The 25,806-nt window shown below is 42.7% G+C and overlaps 2 protein-coding genes across 4 annotated transcripts in view; one reads left to right on the top strand and one right to left on the bottom strand.

The window, feature by feature from the left end:
• The window catches only part of HEATR4 (HEAT repeat containing 4), a 39,085-nt gene extending 21,034 nt beyond the window's left edge, over positions 1 to 18,051 (top strand). Inside the window, exons 12-18 of one of the 2 annotated variants that reach the window (XM_075844966.1) lie at positions 2,016 to 2,196; positions 2,431 to 2,500; positions 3,546 to 3,732; positions 5,070 to 5,148; positions 14,832 to 15,003; positions 16,277 to 16,338; positions 17,261 to 18,051. In XM_075844966.1, the coding sequence (XP_075701081.1) occupies positions 2,016 to 2,196; positions 2,431 to 2,500; positions 3,546 to 3,732; positions 5,070 to 5,148; positions 14,832 to 15,003; positions 16,277 to 16,314 (727 nt within the window). In that variant the 3' untranslated portion in view covers positions 16,315 to 16,338; positions 17,261 to 18,051. Of the gene's footprint in view, positions 1 to 2,015; positions 2,197 to 2,430; positions 2,501 to 3,545; positions 3,733 to 5,069; positions 5,149 to 14,831; positions 15,004 to 16,276; positions 16,339 to 17,260 lie in introns of those variants that run through there. The other variant, XM_075844967.1, reaches the window with a different exon arrangement.
• On the bottom strand, positions 17,973 to 25,735 carry HAUS2 (HAUS augmin like complex subunit 2). Of its 2 annotated transcripts, XM_075844970.1 has the most exons (7): positions 25,564 to 25,735; positions 23,675 to 23,767; positions 22,373 to 22,432; positions 21,708 to 21,777; positions 20,163 to 20,295; positions 19,055 to 19,163; positions 17,973 to 18,673 (listed from the first exon to the last, which is right to left on the bottom strand). In XM_075844970.1, exons 1-7 carry the CDS (start codon positions 25,648 to 25,650, stop codon positions 18,485 to 18,487), a joined length of 741 nt encoding a protein of 246 aa, XP_075701085.1. In that variant the 5' UTR covers positions 25,651 to 25,735; the 3' UTR covers positions 17,973 to 18,484. The 2 variants fall into 2 exon arrangements, with proteins under 2 accessions (XP_075701085.1, XP_075701086.1); XM_075844971.1 differs by lacking the exon at positions 22,373 to 22,432.
• Between the last annotated feature and the right edge of the window lie 71 nt (positions 25,736 to 25,806).

Raw genomic sequence — 25,806 nt, 5'->3', positions numbered from 1 at the left:
CCTGAATAAAAAAGTGTGGACAAATCTAATTTTGTGTTGCCTACAGAGCAGGGGATTTATTTTTTTGGGCCAAACAAGCGAATGACAGGACATGTATCCGGACCAGATGTTGCCAACAGTTGCAGGATCTGCCTGTGATATAGAGGGAAGGCTGTAGTCTTTGACTAGCAGCTCTGCAGGGCCAAAGAGCCCCAAAAAAAATTTTTTTACAGAATATTTTGTGAGTGTGAGGTTTCAATCCCATCAATAACTCCCAATATCTCAGCTTTGTAGTAGCCTGTGTGTGAGTTAAGGCCCTTCTACATTGGTCAGCGATAAGGCAAACGAGTGTTCATATGAACGGTCGTTCCCGATAATTGCCCTGTGTGAACAGGGCAACCATCAGCAGATGAACGAGCAATGTTATTTTTTGTATAATGAGAATTTATAAAATTTTCCAATATACTTTCTGTATTAATTCCCCACGGTTTTTAATATCTCTGCTTGTTGTTATTCAGAAGGAACATTCATTCTTTACTTCCAGTGGATAAAATTCTGTCCATAGTCATGTGATGGACACACAGGTGCACGGCTCGTTACCGTTACAGTATGTGTATCAGAGCTGTGTCTGCTAATAATCCCAGCACCTGTGTGTTTATCACATGACCATGGACAGAATTTTATCCACTGGAAGTAAACAATGAATGTTCCTACTGAATAACAACAATCAAAGATCTTGAAAACGGTGAGGAATTAATCCAGAAAGTATATTGGAAATTTTTATAGCGTTTCATTATACAAAAAAAATAACATTAATTTGCCGAAAGTGGACAATAACCCCTTTAACTACACGGACACAGGATGAGATATCCCTAAAAAATGATTATTTGTGGATACAAAAAAAGTAATAAAATAACTAAAGTATGATTATTGACAGAAGTGCATCTATTTTGTCTAAAAATGTATTTATGGTTAGAGTTTAACTTAAAGAGGCTCTGTCACCAGATTTTGCAGCCCCTATCTCCTATTGCAGCAGATCGGCGCTGCAATGTAGATTACAGTAACGTTTTTATTTTTAAAAAACGGGCATTTTTGGCCAAGTTATGACCATTTTTGTATTTATGCAAATGGGGCTTGCAAAAGTACAACTGGGCGTGTTGAAAAATAAAAGTACAACTGGGCGTGTTTAAAGTAAAAGTCCAAGTGGGCGTGTATTATGTGCGTACATCGGGGCGTTTTTAATACTTTTACTAGCTGGGCGTTGTGTATAGAAGTATCAGCCACTTCTCTTCAGAACGCCCAGCTTCTGGCAGTGCAGACACAGCGTGTTCTCGAGAGATCACGCTGTGACGTCACTCACAGGTCCTGCATCGTGTCAGACAAGCGAGGACACATCGGCACCAGAGGCTTCAGTTGATTCTGCAGCAGCATCGGCGTTTGCAGGTAAGTCGATGTAGCTACTTACCTGCAAACGCTGATGCTGCTGCAGAATCAACTGTAGCCTCTGGTGCCGATGTGGCCGACACGATGCAGGACCTGGGGCAGGAAGTGAGTGACGTCACAGCGTGATCCCTTGAGAACACGCTGTGTCTGCACTGCCAGAAGCTGGGTGTTAACGAACAGAAGTGGATGATGCTGATTCGTCAGCATCATACACTCCCATTCCTAACGCCCAGCTAGTAAAAGAAGTAAAAACGCCCCGATGTACGCACATAATACACGCCCAGTTGGACTTTTACTGTAAACACGCCCAGTTGTACTTTTGCAAGCCTCATTTGCATAAATACAAAAATGGTCATAACTTGGCCAAAAATGCTTGTTTTTTAAAAATAAAAACGTTACTGTAATCTACATTGCAGCGCCGATCTGCTGCAATAGCAGATAGGGGTTGCAAAATCTGGTGACAGAGCCTCTTTAAAGATGCCGCACTAAAAATATTGAATGAATCATAATTAATACAATTGTTACAGTTGATATTTGGGAACATGTAAATGTGTAATTACAGCTCATTATTATAGCATTAATATTATTTACAGAAAGCACTTGGAGAGTGATAGCTGGAAGGCAAAGATTGGGGCTTTGACTCTCATTGGGTTTCTACAGATTATGACGGCTCAGCTGCTCCCAGGATTCTTGCAGTGCTTTGAGAATGATTTTTTAGCTGTTCGCAGACAGGCCTGTCGGACTGCTGGACTACTTCAGCTTAAAGATGGGATGGTAAGTATAGAGGAATATGAGAGATAATAGAAAATATACCACGTAACAATGGCCACTTTACCATAGGATGCATGGCTATAGTTTAGTGGAGCAAAAATGATATACATAATTATATAACGTTTGGTGTACATTATAGAAGGGTTTTCAATAAAAAGTCAGATAAAGTTTGTAAGATAAAAACTTTATTAAAGTTTTACTTTTCCTTTATGGACGTATCCCATTGTGTTATTCTAGGTCATGAATTGCCTCTATCAGCTAGCTCAGAATGATCCAGTATGGAAAATCAAAGCACATGCAATAAAAGGTTAGTACCAGACTGAGTGAGCGCAGTTCACACTTTGTAGTATATTCCATATTTAGCTCCCGAGAGTAGAAGTTGGGGAGTGCAGCTCGAAGTGCACCTGTATTTGTTTACATGGAGCACATCAATGGACATTGAAAGCATATATAGGTTTTATATACACATTCCTTGTCTATGGATGTGCTATGCATAACGTAATACAAGGGTGCCTTAAAGGATTTATCCGGGTTATCAAAATTTATGGCCTATCATTAGGATAGGCCATCAATATTAGATTGGTGGTGGTCCGACTATGGATCAGCTGTTTGAAGGGGACGAGTGCCGCAGGCTCTTCATTGTTTACGTGGTTCTCTTCTCCGGGTTACTTGCATGCGCCGTTACATTTGTAGCAGCCGTGCAATGTATAGAACCACTGTCCCCTTTATATTATTATTGTAGTGTACAGACTCATAGAAATTCTATGGACACTGCTAACCCTGCCTCTCCCGGCAGAGCTGAACAATGTTAATAAATGCAGCAGCGGCAGAGTACTCAGCTGAGCGCTTCTGCTCCATCGTTCCAGTGATCAGTGGGGGTCTCAGCACTCAGACCCGCAGCGATCACATCTTCTGACATGTCAAAAGTTTTGAGAGACAACTGTGAACTCAAGCTCCATGAAAATGACATTGCTGTATTGTATGGCAATTACATACTTACTGTTCTGTGTGTTAGGCCTCATTCAGACAGCAGTATTGCGGCCACATATTAATGTCCATAATATGGCTGCTAGACCCGGACCCCCACAGTTCAAGTGAACTAAACTTAGATCATGATAGTGTTTTAAGTTTCCAGGACTTTGCCTATATGACATGTTTGCCTTTGCACACCATTTTGTACTTTACATCTAAAATTGACCTATATAAAAAGTTGAGTAATTTTCTATTCTGCACTAGGACAGCTGACAGATCCGCCTTAAATGGTGTTTAAAGTTGGGCAATCACTTTAAAGGGGTTTGTCAGTTTTATGTAAAGTAGTGTACATGTCATCAAGTGTACTATTTTATTCCTAGCTTTAGGAAAAATTGGGCATATTACACCATGTGTGAAAGAACTTATGTTGTTGGCTGTGCGGGTTAAAGAGCCAGGAGTACGAGTAGAAGCCTATCGTTGCATTGCAACATTAAAATTGTGTGACTATGAAGTTCAACATGCGCTTCAAGATAGATTGATCCTGGAATCCCATGAGCTCGCCAGTAGGTGAGACCTACAGCTTTATTAAAAAAAAACTAAAAACACAGACATTTAAGGTGTAACTAAACTTTTAAAAAACTTTTGACATTTCATAGTGAAGTCAAAAGTTTTGATTCTCGCACTGAGACCCCCACCAATCGCTAAAACGAAGCAGCTGAAACGCTTGGGTGAGCGCTGTGACAATTTACTTCTGATCAGCTTTCCTCGGAAAGCCGAGCACGTGATGAACCAGATCCTAGACTTTCTCTTAATCCCGTACAACGCTCACTAGGCTTTCGGAAAAAAAAAAACTATCAGAAACTAAGCAGCACAGCGCTTATCCGATTTGTTTTAGCGAACGATTGGGGGGGGGGGGGTCTTAGTGCTTGGTACCCCATCAATCAAAACCTCTGACATGTCACTATGGCATGTAAAAAAAATTTAAAAAGTTTATTTTTCTTCAAAGTAGCGTTGCTTATTAAGTTTTACAGGTTAAAGAGGCTCTGTCACCAGATTTTGCAACCCCTATCTGCTATTGCAGCAGATCGGCGCTGCAATGTAGATTACAGTAACGTTTTTATTTTTAAAAAACGAGCATTTTTGGCCAAGTTATGACCATTTTTGTATTTATGCAAATGAGGTTTGCAAAAGTACAACTGGGCGTGTTGAAAAGTAAAAGTCCAAGTGGGTGTGTATTATGTGCGTACATCGGGGCGTTTTTACTACTTTTACTAGCTGGCCGTTCTGACGAGAAGTATCATCCACTTCTCTTCACAACGCCCAGCTTCTGGCAGTGCAGACACAGCCGTGTTCTCGAGAGATCACGCTGTGACGTCACTCACAGGTCCTACATCGTGTCAGACGAGCGAGGACACATCGAAACCAGAGGCTACAGATGATTCTGCAGCAGCATCGGCGTTTGCAGGTAAATCGATGTAGCTACTTACCTGCAAACGCTGATGCTGCTGCAGAATCAACTGTAGCCTCTGGTGCCGATGTGGCCGACACGATGCAGGACCTGTGAGTGACGTCACAGCGTGATCTCTCGAGAACACGCTGTGTCTGCACTGCCAGAATCTGGGCGTTCTGAAGAGAAGTGGATGATAGTAAAAACGCCCCGATGTACGCACAGAATACACGCCCAGTTGTACTTTTACTTTTAAACACGCCCAGTTGTACTTTTGCAAGCCTCATTTGCATAAATACAAAAATGGCCATAACTTGGCCAAAAATGCTCGTTTTTTAAAAATAAAAACGTTACTGTAATCTACATTGCAGCGCCGATCTGCTGCAATAGGGGTTGCAAAATCTGGTGACAGAGCCTCTTTAAAAATATATTATTTGCCTGCTTTTCTACCATTTAGAGTGTTGAAACAAACATTGACGGCATTAAACATGGAACATAATGGGAATCAGGAGATGATGTCACACATCAAGTATCAGGTATGTGCTACACAACTTGTAATCAATAATATTATTAACCACCTGATTACCGGAGGGTTCACACCCCTCATTAGCAAGCCTATTTTTTCTGAATTTTTTCGTTTTTGCATCGTCGCAGTTAGAAAGCCATAACTTTCTTATTTTTCCATCGATGTAGCAGTATGAGTGCTTGTTTTTTGCAGGATGAGTTATATTTCTTTAAAATAATAATTTTCGATTAGATATAAATTATTGATGAACTTTTATTATTTTTTATTGAGGGGGGAATGGAAAAAAAAGTAATTTTGCTATTGTTTTTATCGTTTTTTATGCCATTTACTGTGCGGTTTAAATAACATGTTAACTTTATTATATGGGTGGTTACGATTGCGGCGATACCATATATGTGTTCATTTTTTTTTACCACCTATAATCACTTTTTAGGGAAAGAAAAGTTGTTGTTTTTTTGTAATATACTTTATTAAATGCAGTTTTTTTTATTTTGTCCCACTAGGGGATTTCACAATGCGATCTACTGATCACTTTCATAATTCTTTGGTATGTTCAGAATATGAAAGAATTATTGCCTGTCAGAGGTAAATTGACAGGCAATCTTTTAGACCATGCCTCTAGCTCAATCTAATGGGCATATAGTTATGGCAGGCCTGGGGCCCTTTTCTAGGCCCCTCGCTGCCTCTTCAACCCATTGGCACCCCTTGATCACTGTGGCCAGGGTTTAATAAGGTAACGGTACTTCAGGGTCTTCCCTGCGACAGTTTCTGAACAGTAATAGTCACAAGGATCTGCAGCGCCACTCGGACTCGCCAGTTAATGCGACCACTGTTTTAAAACAATGACTCGACTTTCTGGCCCCGGCATGTGAGGACGCGCAGGGACAGAGCTCCAGCCTCCGCTCCACATATCCATCTACCAGATCCTTTTGACTGCCACCGAAATTATCCAAGGTGCACTCCTTACTCCTACATACTGCCGAGGGTCTTTATGGACAGATTTATTTCTGTCACGGGAAAATCTAGGACCCAAACTAAACGTACGGCAGAGCAGCAACTCATCATGGCGGAGGATCGCTTCCTGCCCAATGGTTCTCCAGACACGGGAGGTCAAGAATCTGCGGGACATGACCTACCCGGTGAGCTAGATTGTCGTATTGATTACAAAAAGCTAACAACTAACGTAGCCACGCTTATCTCACCAGACCTGCGGAAGTCATTGTCTAAGACAGTGGCTGCTTCGCTATCTAAATGACATGCTGCTGCTAGACGCCATTGACACCTCATTACAACACGTGCACCGCGACCTAGATGACTTATGCTCACTCATGCAAGTTGCCCAATGAGAGAATAAAGGACTTTGGGATCGTATTGAAGACCTAGAAAACCGGTCACGACGTAGTAATTTACGTATAATAGGTCTACCTGAATTGGTACCGTCTAAAGACCTGAAATATCTGTGCAAAATCGACCTTCCCGCTGCATTAGGCATACAACGCTCATGCAAAGTTGAACGAGCACACAGAATTGGACCAGACCTACGTCAAGCTATTACAGACCAACGTGGAGATACCAAATTGCAACATTTCGATATTGAAAGCTTTTAAAAATAAAAATGGCGGCTTGGATTTCAAAGGTCATCGTATACTGATATTTGGAGACTTTTCTGCAGAAGTCACCAAGAGACGTCAAGCTTTTTCACAGATTTCCTCAGAACTATACAATAGACAAGTTAAATTTGCTCTACTTTACCCAGTGACCCTGCGGGTCTTTCACGAGGATGGTGCCTCGGTTGTTTATCACTCCCCTGAGGAAGCAGCAGCCATTTTGCATCCTCTGAAACATTGTGACGCATTTGCTTCTCAGGTCATAGATGACGCTGATTCTTCATTGCCAAACAATCAGATATTTCAACTCCTTTGGAACAACGGTGTCGAAAGGCTTCGAAATCTCTTACTTGATGGACCACGGATGGATCAAATTGATGGCACTGTTAATACTCACCCTTTGTTGCTGATATTAGCCGTCCTACGAAAGACTGATGGATGTCACACCTGAGGTCCTCATTCATTCCCAAAAGTGGATATATATCCTTTGAACTGTATAACTTTTTGTTTGTAATTGTTAATGGGAAATCGGTTGTATGATGTCTAGACGCCATTATACCTGCAACCTCTAAACCATTGTGGGTCAGGTGTTGTCGCCCGAAAGGCATTGGGTACTAGTCCAATATTATAATGTTAGTCGCTTAGTGGCCTATGTGTGTCTAGGGCACGTTTCTGTCTTAAGTAGTGATGGTATAACAAAGATTAGATGCTTACATACGACTTTTTGATAACTATACATTACTGAGCTATTACTTGTTATTCATGTCTGTGTGGTCTAGATTTTGCAAAAAAGATAAAAGATAAAAAGCTATACGTGATCTAGATGTTGTTAACACTACACCCCTTACATGACAGCGCCCGACAGTCGTTTGTTATTACTGTAATAATAAACTGCTATTCGTTTGGGCACATATAATGATTCAGATCTGGTTCATCACACAAGTAGCGATTGCTCAATAGAGATAAGATATTTACCTGTGACATGGCCTGAATATGTGTTAAGAAGAGATTTCTTATTATTAGATGCCAATATATTGGTCCTAATGATTGTTAGATTAGCATATAACATGCAGACATGTGGTTGTTCTTTTCTGCTCTATTACTGCTAAATATTCGGTAGGCTTAAGAAGAGCAGGAGGGCATGGAAGTACGTATTACGAAGTTGGGAGTTGTCACGTTGGGTACGTGGACCCACTGGGCCGTACCGCCTTAGCAGTATGGCAGCTGGCCAACAGGACACAGGTCACAGTCTATAGTTCGTATAGGTGTACCTGTGGTAGCAAGACAGGCTCGGCTGGGACTAGGCAGCAGGCAGGCACCAGGCGTGGTGTAGCAGGACAGGCGTGGTACTCAGGCCAGCACGACTCCAACTCAATACGGCACTTGGACCAGGATAGCACGGGATACAGGTTACAGGTAGCAGGAACGGGAAACACTGGGAACTGGAAAACACTTAGGAGACCATTTGCAAAGACAGACTAGGGTAACGACAACAAAGCTCAGGCAATGCAGGGAGGGGCAGAGCCCTTCTTATAGTCCAGGGTGATCTGGGAGCAATCAGCTCAATCTCACACATGTGTGCGCTCTGGCTCCTTAAGGCTGGACTGAGCTCGTGAGCGCACCCTAGTGGTGGATGCGGAACAGGACGGCCGCATGTGCAGACATCTTTGGAGAGAAGGGCGTTACAGGAGTATTACTGTATACTTTGCACTCTTGTTACATGTTGGAATTAAGAGAATTCCACTGGCACACTAGCATGACTGCCAGGACAGTGGGGATTGCTTCATGCTGTGCAAATTCTGTTTTATTCAGTTCTGATGGGTTCGTTTTTTTTTTCGTTTGGAATGGGGGAAATGCAAATGGATCATCGGGCGTCACTCACTACTATTTTTGACTTTTATGAGAATTGTTTCATGGAATGTTAAAGGTCTCAGGTCACCACATAAACGTATGATGGTTCTAAGACATCTAAAGCACCTTAAAGCAGATATTGCCCTTCTATAGGAAACGCATCTAGTAGACGAAGATTTTGTGCGCATGAGGAGGCTATGGGTGGGACAAGTTTTCGGTTCCCGAGCCGAGGACTTGAAGGCAGGAGCCTTAATCTTGTTACATAAAAATGTATCATACACAGTGACAAAAGTAACACCAGACACAGAGGGTCGTTGGATAAATCTACAATTATCTGGTTCAGATGACCATTTAAGTATTTATAATATATATTGACCTAATGTAAAACAGCAATCTTTTTATCAAGAGGTTGGCACAATTATTGGAGCTGACCCTAATCAAAACAAAATCCTGGGTGGAGACCTCAATGTATTCTTACACCCAGAGGAGGATAGGACTCACCCACGCAAATCGAGGCTTGGCTCGGGATCTGCAAAAGACAATACTTTACATGATTTCCTTTTGGTGACAGGTCTTCTGGATCCCTGGAGGCTTTTAAATCCAGAAGGCAGGGAATACTCTCACTATTTACTCTCACTATTTGCATGCCTACCAATCCTGGTCATGAATTGACTATACATTGGTGTCCCTCTCTTACCTGCCAAGGGTGGGACATTGTGAAATTGAAAACATGGTCATCTCTGATCACTCCCCTGTAGTATTAGATATACATGATACCATCCCTCGAGGTTCAGACTATTTATGGCGTGTTCCTTCTAACTTAGCATCAGCTGAGGCTTTTCAGAAAAGACTTTGTGGATGGTGGCAAGAATATGAACTTATAAATGGGGCACATACAGAAAATCCCCAATTGTATTGGGACACTGCAAAAGCAGTTTTGAGAGGAAACCTGATATCATATATTTCCAACCTTAAAAAGACCGTCAAAAAGAAAGTACGAGACTTCAGCCACAATCTTAGACTGGCATATACAAGTTTTCAAACCCAACCTACATTGATTAATAAGGGTCTATGGCAGAAAGCCAAACATGATTATGAATTATGGATGGATAGGGGTGAAAAGCTAAAGAGACCGGCTATGGAAGCCAAACTCTTTCACTTTGGAAATAAGTCTGGTAGACTACTGGCTAGATTAGCTAAAAATATGTGGTCTTCTGGTTTTATAGCAAAAATGAGAGATTCCAAGGGGCATGCGCACGTTCAGCCACAACGTATAAACGACATGCTCGGAGATTTTTACGCTAAGTTATATACCAATACTCACAATACTATCTCTCCTTTAGCTGCAGCTTCCTACTCTCACAGAACCAGACAACGCCATGCTAAATTCCCCTATAACCTCAGATGAAATTAAAAAGACAATAACGCAACTCAAAAATCTAAAGGCACCAGGCCCTGACGGGTATATGGGCGAATACTATAAAATAGTGAAGGAGCAAGTGACACCTTGTTTGCCCAGTTATATAACGGCTACCTATACCAGAGTCCTCAAACACTGCGTATATTAAAGTCCTTCCTAAACAGGGCAAAGATCCTGAAATGGCATCGTCTTACCATCTCATTTCACTTATAAATTCTGATATGAAGATAATGTCTAAGATTGCGGCTGACAGGTTGGCTAGTATAGTCCCAAAACTGATTTCTCCTAACCAGGTGGGTTTTGTGAAGGGCCGCTCTGCAGTTTCTAATATCCGTAAGATCATGACTGTCTTGGACGACATTAAACTAAATCCTTCTGCACACCCAACCCCAGCTCTCCTTACTATCGACGCAGAAAAAGCTTTCGATATGGTGGACTGGGGATGGCTGGGACAGACAATAGATTTCATGCAGGTGAAGGGACCTTTCCGAACCTACTTGACAGCCATATACACGTCTCCTAAGGCCACAATATATATATATATATATATATATACCCCAGACTTTAATTTCAACGAGCCTAGACCGCAAAATGCGGCCGTAATAAGACATGTCCTATGTTTTTGCGGTCCAGGCTCCCGGGCAATGCACGGACCGTGGAAACCACGGTCGTGTGCATGGAGCCATTGAAATGAATGGGGCCGCAATTCACCCGCAGATTTGTGGGTATATTGTGGGAGCAAAAATAAGTTTGTGTGCATGGGGCCTTACTCTGACATGATCAGCTAGATATACGCCTGAGATCCATTTGCATAGGGGGGTGGGGGGGGGGAGGGTATTTGAGGTTCTAATTAAGATATGTTACTACTTATTCGAGCTTTATGTACCCTGATGTGTACACTATATTGTCGTAAATAATTACCACATTGTGATGTTAGTGATGTATTTGAGAGATATATATATATATACACACACACACACACACAAAACAGATATTACATAGTGTATGTCGAAAATCAATAAAGAGATTTTACAAAAAAACAATGACACAGTTAACTGCCCACCAAAACAAAATGAATTAATATTAACCCCTTCCCCCTGCTGGCATTCTGGGCCCTAATGTCCAAGCCATTTTTTAGATTTTTCCATTGTCACATTCGAAGAGCTGTAACTTTTTTATTTTTGCGTCGGCATAGCTGTATAAGGTCTTGTTTTTTGCGGGACGACTTGCAGTTTTTATTGGTACCATTTGAGAGTAGATGCGACTTTTTGATCACTTTCTATCACATTTTTTTTAAGTCAGGATTAACAGAAAACCGCAATTTTTCCATTGTTTTTTATTTTATTTTTTACGGCGTTCACAGTGCGGGTTAAATAATGTAACAGCTTTATAGTCGGGGTCGTTACGGACGCAGCGATACCAAATATGTGTAACTTTTTTGCTTTATTGTAGTTTTTTTTAATAGTAAAGCATTTTGTAAGGGGAAAAGCTGGGTTTTTCATTTTTTTTTTCACTTTTTTTTTTAATTAACTTTATTAAACTTTTTTTACTTTTTTACTAGTCCCACTAGGGGACTTCACTATCCTCCGATCGCTATTATAATACACTGCAATACTTTTGTATTGCAGTGTATTACTGCCTGTCCGTTTAAAACGGACAGGCATCTGCTAGGTCATGCCTGCGGCATGATCTAGCAGGCATTCGCTGCAGGCAGACCTGGGGGTCTTTATTAGACCCCCGGCTGCCATAGAAGACACAGACACTCGGCGATTTTATCGCCGGGTGTCAGTGAGATGAGAGGGAGCTCCCTCCCTCTCTCCAAAACCATTCAGATGCGGTGCTCGCTATTGTGCACCGCATCTGAAGGGTTAAACAGGTGAGATCGATACTAATATCGATCTCACCCGGCAGAGCAGGGACGCCCCCAGCCCTCAGCTGCTTCTGGCAGCTGAGAGCAGGGAGATTTCACGGCTCCCTGCTCTGTTTACTTTATTCTACAGCAGCGACGTAGTTTGGCGGCGCTCTAGAATAAAGCCCACTAATGACCGCCGTAAAAAGACGTATCGGCGGTCATTAAGGGGTTAACAGAGGATAAAAAACAATAATTCTATTTAATCATCATGTATAATTTATAACCGGCTTAGACTCAAGTTGACCTCTGAAGTAAATTGCCGTCATTAAAAACACTATGGCGTATACACATAGTATGTTGGTTTAATTTGGGCACTTTATGATAATATTATTTGGGTACTATTTCTTAAATGCCATGAGGGTAGGTATGAAGATACAATAACATAATTTCCTGTATTTTATAAAGAAAAGCGGTGCGTAAAAATATATATATATAGGGTATCCAGTTCTGCAACACATTTTACGAAGAAATTATGTATTAAATGCACATATAAGGACAAGGACCAAACACCTTAAAGCAGGTCGTAGCTTAAGGCTCATGGGCCCAGGTGCAATAATTCAGCTTGGTCCCCCCTACCCCTCCCCAACACCAACATCATCAGACCCCTGCGCGCGTCTATGCCCAGACGCCTTGCCCAACAGCCCCCATAGTATAATGCCCCCACACAGTATAATGCTCCCATAGCTGCCGCCACACAGTATAATGCCCCATACAGTATAATGCCCCCCATAACAGCCCCATACCGTATAATGCTCCCCATATCAGCTCCCACAGTATAATGCCCCATATAGCTGCCCCCATACAGTAAAGTGCCCCCCATATCAGCTCCCCATACAGTATAATGCCCCCATATGAGCTCCCCATACAGTATAATGCCCCCATATGAGATCCCCATACAGTATAATGCCCCTCCATATCAGCTCCCCATACAGTATAATGCCCCCATATCAGCTCCCCATACAGTATAATGCCCCCCATATCAGCCCTCATACAGTATAATGCCCCCCATATCAGCCCTCATACAGTATAATACCCTCCATATCAGCTCCCATGCAGTATAATGCCCCCCATATCAGCCCCCATACAGTATAATACCCCTCCATATCAGCTCCCCATACAGTATAATGCCCCTCCATATCAGCTCCCCATACAGTATAATGCCCCCATATCCGCTCCCCATACAGTATAATGCCCCCATATCAGCCCTCATACAGTATAATGCCCCTCCACATCAGCCCCCCATACAGTATAATACCCTCCATATCAGCTCCCCATACAGTATAATGCCCCCCATATCAGCCCCCATACAGTATAATACCCTCCATATCAGCTCCCATGCAGTATAATGCCCCCCATATCAGCCCCCATACAGTATAATACCCCTCCATATCAGCTCCCCATACAGTATAATGCCCCCATATCAGCTCCCCATACAGTATAATGCCCCCATATCAGCCCTCATACAGTATAATGCCCCTCCACATCAGCCCCCCATACAGTATAATTCCCCCCATATCAGCTCCCCATACAGTATAATGCCCCCCAAATGAGCTACCCATACAGTATAATGCCCCCCATATCAGCCCACATGCAGTATAATGCCCCCCATCTTATCAGCCCCCATGCAGTATAATGCCCCCCATCTTATCAGCCCCCATGCCATATCAGCCCCCATGCAGTATAATGCCCCCCCCGCCATATCAGCCCCCATACAGTATAATGCCCCCATATGAGCTCCCCATACAGTACAATGCCCCCGCCATATCAGCCCCCCATACAGTATAACGCCCCCATATGTGCATAATAGAAAAAGAGCATAATTAATTACCTATCCTCATTCCCACGTCGGGTGGAGGATCCTTTGCCTCCTCCGGTGTGTGCTATGAGTGACTCGGCGCAGACAGGCGCGATGATGTTGCTACATCCCACCTGCCTGCGTCGGGCCTCTCAGGACACGGTGAATGCTGGATCAAAGAGACGTCAGTTCCTTGCTCCAGCATTGAATGGAACCGGGACCTCGGTGAGTGACTCGCGACCCCCCCGAAGGTCTTCACACGACCCACAGGGTGTAATGTATTGTGTTGTATTGTGCAGTTTGCGGTGGAGAGAGGAGGGGGGGCTGTAATTTAATGGGCCCCCCTCTCCACCACAAACAGCACAATATAACACAATACATTACAACAACACAATACATTGCATTACAATACAGACTCTGCAGCTCACCTGGAGTCCTCCGCACCGGCTCTTCCACTGCACTGGCTGGAAGACGTGTCACGTGACAACACGGTCACATGGTACATGAAGTGTACCATGTGACCGTAACCAGGAAGTGCCGGCTTCACGGCACAAAAAAATTATTTAACAAGCCTGCTGTATGGCAACGGGGGCCCGTGGGCCCACCAGGCTTAGGGGCCCGGTCGCAACTGCGACCCCTATAGCTACGCCACTGCCTTAAAGGGTTCTATGAAATATAAAAACATGGCCGCCTTCTTATAGAAACAGTGCCACTCCTGTTGATGGGCTGTATGCGGTATTGCAGCTCAGCTCCATTTCTGGAAGAAAGCGGCTATGGTTTCCTAATATTCTTAATAAGGAACAGGGAACAGGGAAAGAGAACAGGGAAAAAGTGACGTAACAACCTTTTATTATTAAAAAAAGTTTCCCAAATGACTTAAAATATTTAGCCGGAAAAACCTGTGCTATTGTTTACTATCCATTAGACATTTGGGCTGGATATCCCCGATATGTTTTTCAACCCCTTTATACAACATTTATTTTATATTATTTTACTTGCAAATCCATAGAATTATCCGTTACGGTTGATAATCTAGTAGTTGCTCGGTTTTGCTGATACTAGATTATTACTTTAGTAACAGTACCAATCATTTTTTATGGTTTCTCAGTTATCAAAGCTGTGTCAGAAGGAAGTGTTGTTTCCCAAAGTACTGAAGATGGATGAAGATCTAGCGTTGGGACAAACAGATCTGGAACTTCTACTGCTTAACACCCCCGACTGCAAGGACAAGACACAAGAACGAGGGTTTATCTGGGATATTGTGGGCGAGACTTTGTCAGGTACATATACATTTTATTACTTTGTGATTAGTGGGGTGACAGAACCTTACGTATAATATGACGTGTATTTTTTCTAAATCATGTGTATATATTAGTATTATTATTCTTGTTTTGTCGTGTGAAGCCTAAATCTATGACGTTATGAATGTAATATTCATACAAGCAATGTGTTACTTAAATGAGTACCTTTTCATACTGTAAAAGACTGCCCAAAGTTAAAGGGGTTCTGTCCTATTAGGATTCCCACGTAGCGTAAACGCTATAAAAAACACTGGAAATAAAATACAAAGAAAAGCCAATGTACAAATTATCAGCAGAATAAGTAAGGCTCGCAGGCACACTACGTCCAAACCGGTATATATCCATACACAACTTTATCTAAGTCTTTTTTTTTTTAGATTCCACTGTAGTAATGGAATGTAAATCCGCAGCATGTCAATTTATGCTGCGTTTTCGTTGCTTTCCTTTTGCGGGTTTTCCCCATTGTTATGCAAAACCCGTAACAAATAGCCAAGTGTTGCGCCTTCTGCCGCAAAATCGCATCTCAGAATTTTTTTTTATACTTACCCGTAACTCCCTGCTTCTTCCTCCAGTCTGGCCTCCTGGGATGACGTTTCATTCCATGTCACTGCTGCAGCGCCATCCATGGAGGCCGTACTGGACATCAAAGGAGGACCGCGTCACCATGATAGCAGCCAGGGTAAGTATGAACGTTTGTTTTTTTTCCACCGCTGCTTTCCGCAGTGGAAATTTCACCCGAATGGAATATGCTGCGGGTTCCAGGTTCCGACCAGTGTTGGTGGTCTTCAAATTCTGCAGTCCCCACCCTTCCACCCAGCTATGTGCTATAAAAATATTGAGGCTACAATATAATATACACGCAGCTCTATTTCCGGTTACTTTGGCCAAATTGCAGGGCTTTTGGGTACATGGATAAGAACAAGTCTTGGTCATAGGCTTTTCTGCAGATAGGAGAGCACATCTTGGATGGGCACTGAAGCCGCTGCCATAGACATATAATACAGTAGGTGCTTTGTACATGGACTGCATTAAGTGTCAGACGGAAGGGAATCTACCACAATCTGCTAGTTAACGGTAGACCCACCTAATGGAAAGGGTCTTTTTAAAGTAGAAAAACTCTGAAAGCGAGCGGGTAATGGGCGCTTGTCTTATTTTATGCTAATATACCGTTTTACTAGTTGTCATTAGTGGTTTTTTTTCTCTTTCACTTAGTTTAAGATGGTTTCTTCATCATTTTTTTTTTAATTTCAAGGTCATAATTGTCCATCAGTAATATCTGGAACGGAGTAGAAAAGTACAGATTCAGAGCTGCAGGTATACTATGCGATCCCGATATTTCTGTTTGATTTGAGCAATGACAATCTATGGTGTGTGCGTGAATAAAATACCATTTTGTTTCTATAGGGGTCCACGACCTTTGGCAATCCAGTTGTTGCGAAACTACAACTCCCAGCATGCCCTGACATCCAAAGACTTTAACATTCCAGCCAAAGGCGGGAATGGCATGCTGGGAATTGTAGTTTCACAACAGCTGGAGGGTCGCAGGTTCAATAGCTTCGCTACAGACTTATATGTGTTTTCTTACAGAATACAAACATCCTGTAGTCATCCCCTCTTCGATCTGTCCCTTATTTCTTGCGAACATAAATTCGGCAGGTTAGCAAATAGTAGGGGACAGATTGAAGAGAGTGACTGCAGGATCAGGCCACTCAGGTTTGGTTTGTAGTCTGTAACCATGGAGACACACAGGTCTGCAAAGACCCTGTAAACACCAAACGGTATGTGATTTTTTAATAAAGACGGTTTGCAAAGCTTCGTAAATACAAAACATTGGTTGTAAGGCCGGATTCACACGAGCATGTTCGGTCTGTAAAGGACAGAACGTATTTCGGCCGCAAGTCCCGGACCGAACACAGTGCAGGGAGCCGGGCTCCTAGCATCATACTTATGTACGATGCTAGGAGTCCCTGCTACTCCGTGGAACTGCTGTCCCGTACTGAAAACATGATTACAGTACGGGACAGTTGTCCTGCAGAGAGGCAGGGACTCCTAGCGTCGTACATAACTATGATCCAGCCTAAAGGTGTTCATATACTTCTCTTTACCACACCAGGGGCGTTTTATATAAAACTAGTGAATTTTTTTTTTTTTTTAGCAGTTGCAGCTTTTATTTACCAAAGGACTAGATGACAGTGAACTCTATGTATATAAACAATGCTGTGAATATGTTTTCCAGGTACTAATGGAGAATGGATCAAGACCAATGTCACATCAGACAGTTAACACTTCACATACCGCATCTGAGTTATCAGTTACTACTGCAGGAACGAGACACAGCGCAAATACGTTCCATTCTAACCTGAAATCAGCTCCAAAAGGTTAAATCCCTTTCTGAAATAAAACGGTAAAAAACTGCATCTCAGCCCTATAAATCAAAACATTGGGAACGTTAACTAAAAATATAGATTTCTAGAAAAAATAAAGCCGATTTATTGTATAATGAAAATTGTCTATTATACATGGTGTATCAATTCCTGATCGTATTAAGATCTCTGCTTGTAGTCAGTGACTGGGAACTTCTATTGTTTTCTTCCAAAAATTTGTCCTGGTCATGTGACAGACACACAGCTGCACTGCTCGTTACAAGACACAGCTCTGATAACTGCACTGTAATGATCATCACAGGACTCTGCCTTGCTTTATAGAAAATGTACTGGAGAAAACCAATCAAACACAAGCTCTATTCACACGTCATACGGCCGATAAACCTCATTGATTTATAGTGGGGTCCGTCGGGGTTCCCGCACGACTGCCGCCAATTTGACGATAAATATAGTGTTGCATGCTGTGCTATCCTTGCCATCAAATCATGTCGGAATTGCTGATGTTGGAGACTCTTAGGCAAATGTGAACGTAGCCTTATTCCAGAAAACACAGACACACATCAGTTTATGTGCAAAGTTGAGATGTTTAATGTCACAAATTAATATACAAAACATGAACATTAAAAATGATTAAATATTTGAATGCGGTTCTTTAATATCTTTCTATGCCCACAGTGGAGAAGAAAACCAAAATGGCCAATCTTCTAATACCAAAGTAGTGCAAATGAAGCCTAACAGAAGGAAATACCTGCTTTGTCTTGGTTTGGTGCTTTTATCCCATTTGTGATTGTTTTTAATAGCGGTTCTATATGTTAGTTTTTTTTAGTTTTGGGTGAAGATACAGTTTTCGACTGGAGTGCGCAGTAATTTTAGTAGCTCCGAGCAGCCGGTAAAATTTTGGTCAACTTTTTTCTAAACATGACCCCAAATATATTACACGGGTGAACTAGTATATAACAAAACGCAGCCTATTAACTCAAATTGCTGGGTAGAGATGCAGGATAAACTGGTAAAAATGTTATAATATATAATATTAACGCTTTATCTACTGTCGATATCACCGACAATCTTCCTAATTACGAACGGTGTAGGTTTTCAATGGACAAGTAGGAAGTCGATTCTTTGATGCTACCGGAACTTTCTTCTGCATTGACCTGGAAGTTTCCCTGCAGCATTTTCTTTTGTTTCTCTCTCCACGTCAAGATCTGTTCAGTCACCTCTTCTAGATCTGCCTCGAGAGCCTCCATTCTGGCCAAGGCGTTATCCTGAAGTAGAGATGTAGCGTGTTAGGCTGGATTCACACGAGCACATTACGTCCGTAAGTCCCGGACCGAACACACTGCAGGGAGCCGGGCTCCTAGCATCATAGTTATGTACGACGCTAGGAGTCCCTGCCTCTCCGTGGAACTACTGTCCCGTACTGTAATCATGTTTTCAGTACGGGACACTTGTCCAGCAGCGAGGCAGGGACTCCTAGCGTCGTACATAACTATGATGCTAGGAGCCCGGCTCCCTGCACTGTGTTCGGTCCGGGTCTTGCGGCCGAAATATGTCCGTCAATTACGGCCGTAATGACCTCGTGTGAATCCAGCCTTAATATTTACAATGTCATTTCTCGGCTATGGACTAAACGAACTTGGTCTCACCATATTTTTCGCACATTCGGGTATCTGGGGGACTGTGTGGATAGTTTGGATGTAGACTTCCAGCTTCTCAATAAAGTTAACAGCAAGTGGTAAGAGTTCAGAGGCAAACCTGAGCAGAAGGAAGGGAGATGTATTGAAATTGAAGCTGTACGTAGATCATCATACATCAGTCTCGCCAAAAGCTTTCATTAAAGGGGCATTTGCAATGCGGAAAACGTGCAGATCCGCAATATATGAATATAAGCTTAGCGCGGAGTTACATGTAAAGTATTTAACAAAAGATATGGAACTCCTGTAACAATGAAGAACTAAAAAGAAAAACACTGTATAAAACTGAGATTTCTTTGAATGCATTTTGCCATTCAGGACCACAGGAAAAAGACAGGGACAATTCAAAACCTGCTTATATTCATTAGAATAAAACTGGACGGATCCGACAACATCTAATCTGTATTGGGCTCTCCGGACTGTCTCCCTCAGGCAGATGTTGGGGGAACGAGGATCGGGTATGTTGGATTACAATATGTCCAACCCTTTACTGTGCTCAGAAGGGGAATGAGCCTCTGCGAGAAGTCTCTCCCTATTAATTTTGGACAAACCTGCATGAATATGGAGAGATAACTAGTGGTCAAACACTCGTTCAGCTGACCGCTAGCTCATGTGTATGACCAGCCTAAGGCTGGGTACACACAGAATGCTGTTGCGGAAATTCCTGCAGCGTTTGCGCTAGGTGGGAACCCGGCCTAACAGAATACTGTGCTTTTAAGCCAGTGTTAGAGGAGTTTGGCCATGTGATCTCGTGCGCAGGCAAGTCCTAGCACCTAAAACACTTATTCTGACTCAGAAAATGTAAGTCGTGTGAGTTCTTTTATTTTCAGCAAGTAAAGTGGAAAAGTCCCAGTGCCCATTTACATCTATTGAAGCGCAAATGTTGTAAGCGGTGCTAAAGTTGGAGTCCAATGCAATTCTGCTACAAGTTTTGTAATAACATAAATACGTTCCTATGGGTTCAACTGATGCACAACTTAAAAAGCTGCACAATAATATCCTGAACATCTGAAGTCGTCCATCCCAAGCCTGAGTTTATATTTCAGTACAAAGAACTTACCGGTGGTAAGAAGCCTCGATGGGTAAAGTCTCTTGGCACAACGGTTTGGCCAGCCTCTGCCTTAGACTGCGTTTCTCTCTCAACACGACCGCTAAGTGGCTGTTTATCGCTTGCAGAGCTTCGTATTTCTGATCTAGAATTTTAAAAGATATGTGAACATGGAGGAGGCTGATCTACCGCTGGAAAGTGAAGATCGAGTACAAATCACGGTTTCTGGATGAATATGAATATTATTTCTCCAATGTTCTGTTATTATATGTTACACAGTCAATAATGGCGGACGAGAATCCTCCACAAATAACTGGGCGGTTCACCCATAAGTACTTCATGAAGCATAACTATTAGTACTGGTTGAAAACGGCTCCACAAAAAAGACTAGCAGAGGAAGTGCAATGTGCAAAAGCCTAAAAAGAGGTTGTCCAAAGATTAAATGTGATCCCCTAACCACAGGGTAGGTAATAACATGCTGGTCGGTGGGGTGAGCGACAGGTCGAGCGTGTGCCATGCTGCTCATGGCACTGCCATAGAGAATAGTTGAGCGCTGTACTCCGATATCTCTGGCAGTCCCGTATATAGTGAATGGAGTGGCAGTGCACAGGCTCGACCTGCAGTTCCATTCATTCAGAGGAATGGGACCCCAATTTTAGTGATCAGGGACAGGATCCCCACCAGTCAGCATGTTGTCACCTATCCGGTGGTTAGGGGATAACATTTAATCTTGGGACAACCCCTTTAATGTAAACCTTTGAAATGAAGCAACTTTTTTCCTTAGATAGAAATGTCTTAATATATTATACACAATGCGTCCAATAGCTTTTGGAGTAATACAAATATTCTGTAGATCTGCCTAGGAAAATTCTTGTACCTCATGGTATAGTCTGAGAATCCATCTGCAGACTACAGGTTGCTATTTTGGGCAGTCTATAGTCTACAAATTGGCTTCAGACTTTGCTCATAGGCAGAAGGGAAGACTTTGAAAATTTTATTTCCCAGGTAACCCTGCTAGGTTTTTTACACTGGTTTGCAGCAGGTACAGGTAGGTCCTGAACGATCATGATATCACCAAACCCAAATGTGATACTGTACAGGATTGTAAATAGCAGCTAATGTCCGTCACCTTTGGGCCTTTCTCAGACAGGCATATTCAACATCCGTATTCCATTTGGTTTTATTTGTTTTTACATTTTGTGTTATTAATATTAATCAATGAGGCTATTCATATGGGCATATAAAATATGTGCGTATTTTAAAAACGCAGCATTCACTACTTGCATTCGTATTACGAATGGAAAACGCCGCCGAAGTCTAGGAGCGATTAAAATACGGATGCATAGGTATTTCCATATTGCAAAGGGGCTGTCCTATGTCATTACATGTTTTACCTAGAAGACAGCCCATCCGTAATACTAATGCAATACTGATGAAATAATATCATCTTTAATACGACCGTATTACTGATCTGTATTAGGGACGTTTACAAATGAAAGAGATCTTGTAATTATAGATTTATTACACTGAAATTAGAAACAAAATATACAAACTTACTGAGGAAAAATGAATGAGCGAGATCTGCCGTCTCCTTCTCAAGTCTCAGCATTTCTAATTCCAAGCTCTTCTGTGAAGCAAATAGAGATAAATCTATGAACCCCCGGGTGCCGGGTACTGGATATAGTGGAAGCAGATCATTCGTACAGCAGAATATATGAGAATAGACATGTTCACGTTGACATATCACAATATGTATTGCACCACAAGGTCATTTCAGTAATACCCTTGGCGCAAACATTGAGAATTGTTTAGCCCCATGCCCATTTTAAATCGGACACCACTCAACCTGGCATTTAGCATGGTGATCTTGTGTGTGACTGCTTCGACATGGACAACCATTCATGAAACTCCTAAGGAGAAGTCCATGTGATGATGTTGCTTCCAGGTATTCATGAAGTACACTATGCTTATACTCCAACCATATTGGATGGAGAACATTGCAACAACCAATCTCCTCCCCATAAAAATGTATGTAAGGGTAAGTTCACATAGGACGGATACGCGGTGTAAAAGTATGCAGCGCATCCGTCCTAGAACCCGCAGGGAATTCCGCCTGAAAAACCGCACCAAATTGTGGTGCAGATTTTTGGGCGGAATCTCCCCTGCGGAATTCAGAGTAGCCAAAAAAAAAAAAGAAAGCAAAACAAAAAGCCAATACTCACCGCGTTGTCATAGCGACGTCTCCCTCTGTTCGGAGTGCAGTCCGGGCTCCTGGGAGGACCCTGCAGCAATCATACGGGATGAAACGTCATCCTAGGGGGCCGGCAGCACAGAGAACAGAGGGACGCATTGCTTTGACGACGCCAAAGTATTGGCTTTTTTTATTAAATTTAAACAAAACGCGTTTTTGTTTTTTTTTTCCCGATTTGCGATTATGCGGCGGAATCGCAATTAAATTTTTTTGCGGGTTTTACCTACCCATTCAATTCAATGGAGAAAACGCACAACAGAAGTGCGGCGATTCCGCCTAAAAAATTCACATGCTGCGGATTAAAAATCTGCACCGCAGGTCAATACATGAATGTTTTTTCTGCAGCGTCTGGATAAGATTTGTTCAAATCTCATCTACGTTGCTGGTACTCTAACGCGCTGCAGCTAATCTGCCCAGTGTAAACATACCCAAAGGTTGCAAAATCCCGTACTCAGCAGGACTGAACAGTAAGGCCTTATTCACTCGAACGTATAATACGTCCGTGCTACGCGCGTGATCTTCACGCGGGTCACACGGACCTATGTTAGTGAATGGGGCCGTTCAGACTGTCAGTGAATTTCATGCAGCGTATGTCCGCTGCGTGAAACTCATGACATGTCCTATATTTGCCTGTGTTTCGCGCTGCACGCACCCATTGAAGTCATAGGGTGCATGCAAATCGCGCTCGGCACACGGAAGCACTTCCGGGTGCCGCGCGTGATTCAGCTACAGTAGTACAAACAATGAATGAAAACAGAAAAGCACCACGTGCTTTTCTGTTTGTAAACATAAAATCAGAGTGTCATCATGATGTCGGCTGCGCGAAAATCACGCAGCCGCGCACCATATGCTGATGACACACGGAACTTTTGCGCGCGCAAAACGGACACGTCTGTGTGAATAAGGCCTAAGGCTGAAATTTCACATCGCGTATTTGGCTAAAAAATCTGCAATAAAATCTGCAACAAAGCAAGAAGTGGAGGAAGGAAAAGTGATTCCTTTATATTTCCCATTCCTTTTAAAACCACTTTTAAATTAGCTAAAAAAATCTGCAACAAATATGCGATGTGTGAATCCAGCCTAATATGAACTTGTTCAAGTGGAAAGGATAACGTCATCTAAAATGTTTGCATTGGTCATGCCCAGTTTACAGCCGTTTCATAAGGATCGGGTGCTTCTTCTAGGATTCTCACGCCACCCTATCCATAATTTGGTGTAACTGGTCACTGGAACGTGGAATTGATCACCACGAGGATGGAGGGAAATAACTGACCTGGTTGATTTCGGCTTTGAGTGTGGAGATCTTCTCCAGCTCTTCTACACGACTAAAACATGAGGTTTCTTTCCATGTCTGGTCGAGGGAATTCTAGGTAAAATAAAGAAGACTTTCTAAATGTTCCATTCTGTTGTATGGGTGACGAGGGTGACGGGATCCCGGGGATGGGGCGGCATACTGTGTTTACTGTCACATATACAAATCATTTACACTGCACATAGTATACATTTTATTCACAGAAAAAAGCCCAAAAGCGTATCCTGCATAGATGAACTGTAACGTATATTTTGTAGGCTGTTAATATTCGGTAGTAAGGTCAGGTTCACATCTGTGTTGGTCTTTTCGTTGTTCTGCTCGGTCAGAGGAGCAGGACAACGAAAATAACGTATGCGCCGATTTCGTTGTACAACGGACACCACCCATTGACTTTAATAGTTTCTGTGATTTTACCATAAACACCAGTGCAGCACGCAGCGTTATTGTTTCCGGCATATTCGGCTGGATCTGTGACGGAGACTCCAACGCAGATGTGAATGAGGCCCTAAGTCTTTCTGGAGGAATAAAGCAAGAGTCAATTTAAGTGGTTCACTTCTCTTAGGACCATGCCCACGACCGTGCCCGTAATCACAGTCCGTGACTACGGGCACGGCAGACCGCGGACAGTCACCCGCATTTGCGGGCCGTGCTCTCATTATAAAGTATGGGAGCACGGTCCGTAAAATAAAAAAATAGGACACGTCCTATTTTTTACGGAAACTTTCTACGGCCCGGACACTTTCCCGTAAATATACGGGAAGGTGCCTAACGGCCATAGAAACGAATGAGTCTGTAATTACAGATGAATTCTACGGTCATAGAATGAGGCATAAGGATAGGCCATCAATCCTTGATCGGAGGGGGTTTGACCCCCAGAGCATAAGGATAGGCGATCAAGGTATAAAAGCACACCCGTATTGTTGCCGGCTTACTACGAACAGTATAACAATAGGTATTAAAGCATATGCACATGGCATGGACACATTACAATGACACACGGAGTACCTACGGTTGTGTGTCGCGGACCTGTAGGCACTATATTCTCCGCTATAAGCAATGCTTCTAGGACATGTGGCGGAACATGTCACTTTTTTTCTCATTCCGTGAGTGAAAAGTAACTAAAAAACCCTAAAACCTCTGTGTGCCCCCGTGCCAATCATAGGCACACAGAAGTACAGCATGGCCCCTATAGAGGCCTCGGTTGCCTTATTACCCAGATCCATAATACAGTAATATCCACGGCTATATTCACTTTGCGCCTGTATAGCTTCTAGTTGCATCTATTCTGTACCGATCTAGTAAATGTAAATAAAAATAATATTGCCCTAAATGCAATGTGAACAGAGCCTTATAATCTTACACCATATTGTATACTGGCATCAGATGGCATATAACAATGCACTGGTATATCTTCTGGACGAGCACTATCCTATCAATGCTTTCATTGGCGGATGTGTGAATTACAGAAAACTCCAGCTGTTGAGCTGACATTGTCACGACAACCGCATGCTACAAAAGTCAATGGAGATTGTGCGGAACCGTGGGAGTCGAGCAACATTTTCCATTAGGAGAAATAGAAACTTGTGCATCTTGAAAACCTATGGGACGAGTGATAATGGATGTTACCGCTGTGACTTGTGTGACGCTTTTTTAGGTCATGTGACTAAAATAGCAACTTGCAACTTTGTAACGATTTTTACAATGTAGATGTATCCTTGTTATTGGGGTCAGCACCTGCACACACGTCCCACTTCACTGTGTCGCCTTCTGGTCTGTTCTGATTCATACATTGTAACTGGCTGATACCTTAGTGTATATTTAATGCATATTCGACCCCCAGGCTTCATTACCTGTGACAAGACTCCAGCCCCCAGACACTTCTCTATCAGTAATGCAGCTGCTGTAGGCTGGACCGGATCCCAGGGATTAGCCGCCATTATCTGTCAAAGAAAGAAAACAATTTGGGCAAATAGCAGTGACAACAAACTCCTGTCCCACAAAGCAAAAGAGAGCGCTCACGGTGACGCCAGCCAATCAGAAACTGCGCTGTCAAATGAGCCAATAAGCTACCCGTAGCGGCGCCATAATGTGGA

The sequence above is a fragment of the Rhinoderma darwinii genome, chromosome 12 (genome assembly GCF_050947455.1).
Source record: "Rhinoderma darwinii isolate aRhiDar2 chromosome 12, aRhiDar2.hap1, whole genome shotgun sequence".
Classification (NCBI taxonomy): domain Eukaryota; kingdom Metazoa; phylum Chordata; class Amphibia; order Anura; family Rhinodermatidae; genus Rhinoderma; species Rhinoderma darwinii.
Note: the sequence above shows the minus strand (reverse complement) of the source record. Positions and strands in the feature narration are given on the sequence as shown.

Coding starts and splice junctions, on each gene's coding strand:
- HAUS2 (XM_075844970.1), bottom strand. CDS start 25,650: ATGGCGGCTAATCCCTGGGATCCGGTCCAGCCTACAGCAGCTGCATTA. Junction 22,433..23,674: donor TCAAAGCCGAAATCAACCAG/GTCAGTTATTTC, acceptor TGATTGCTGCAG/GGTCCTCCCAGGAGCCCGGA. Junction 20,296..21,707: donor CGCTCATTCATTTTTCCTCA/GTAAGTTTGTAT, acceptor TTAAAATTCTAG/ATCAGAAATACGAAGCTCTG.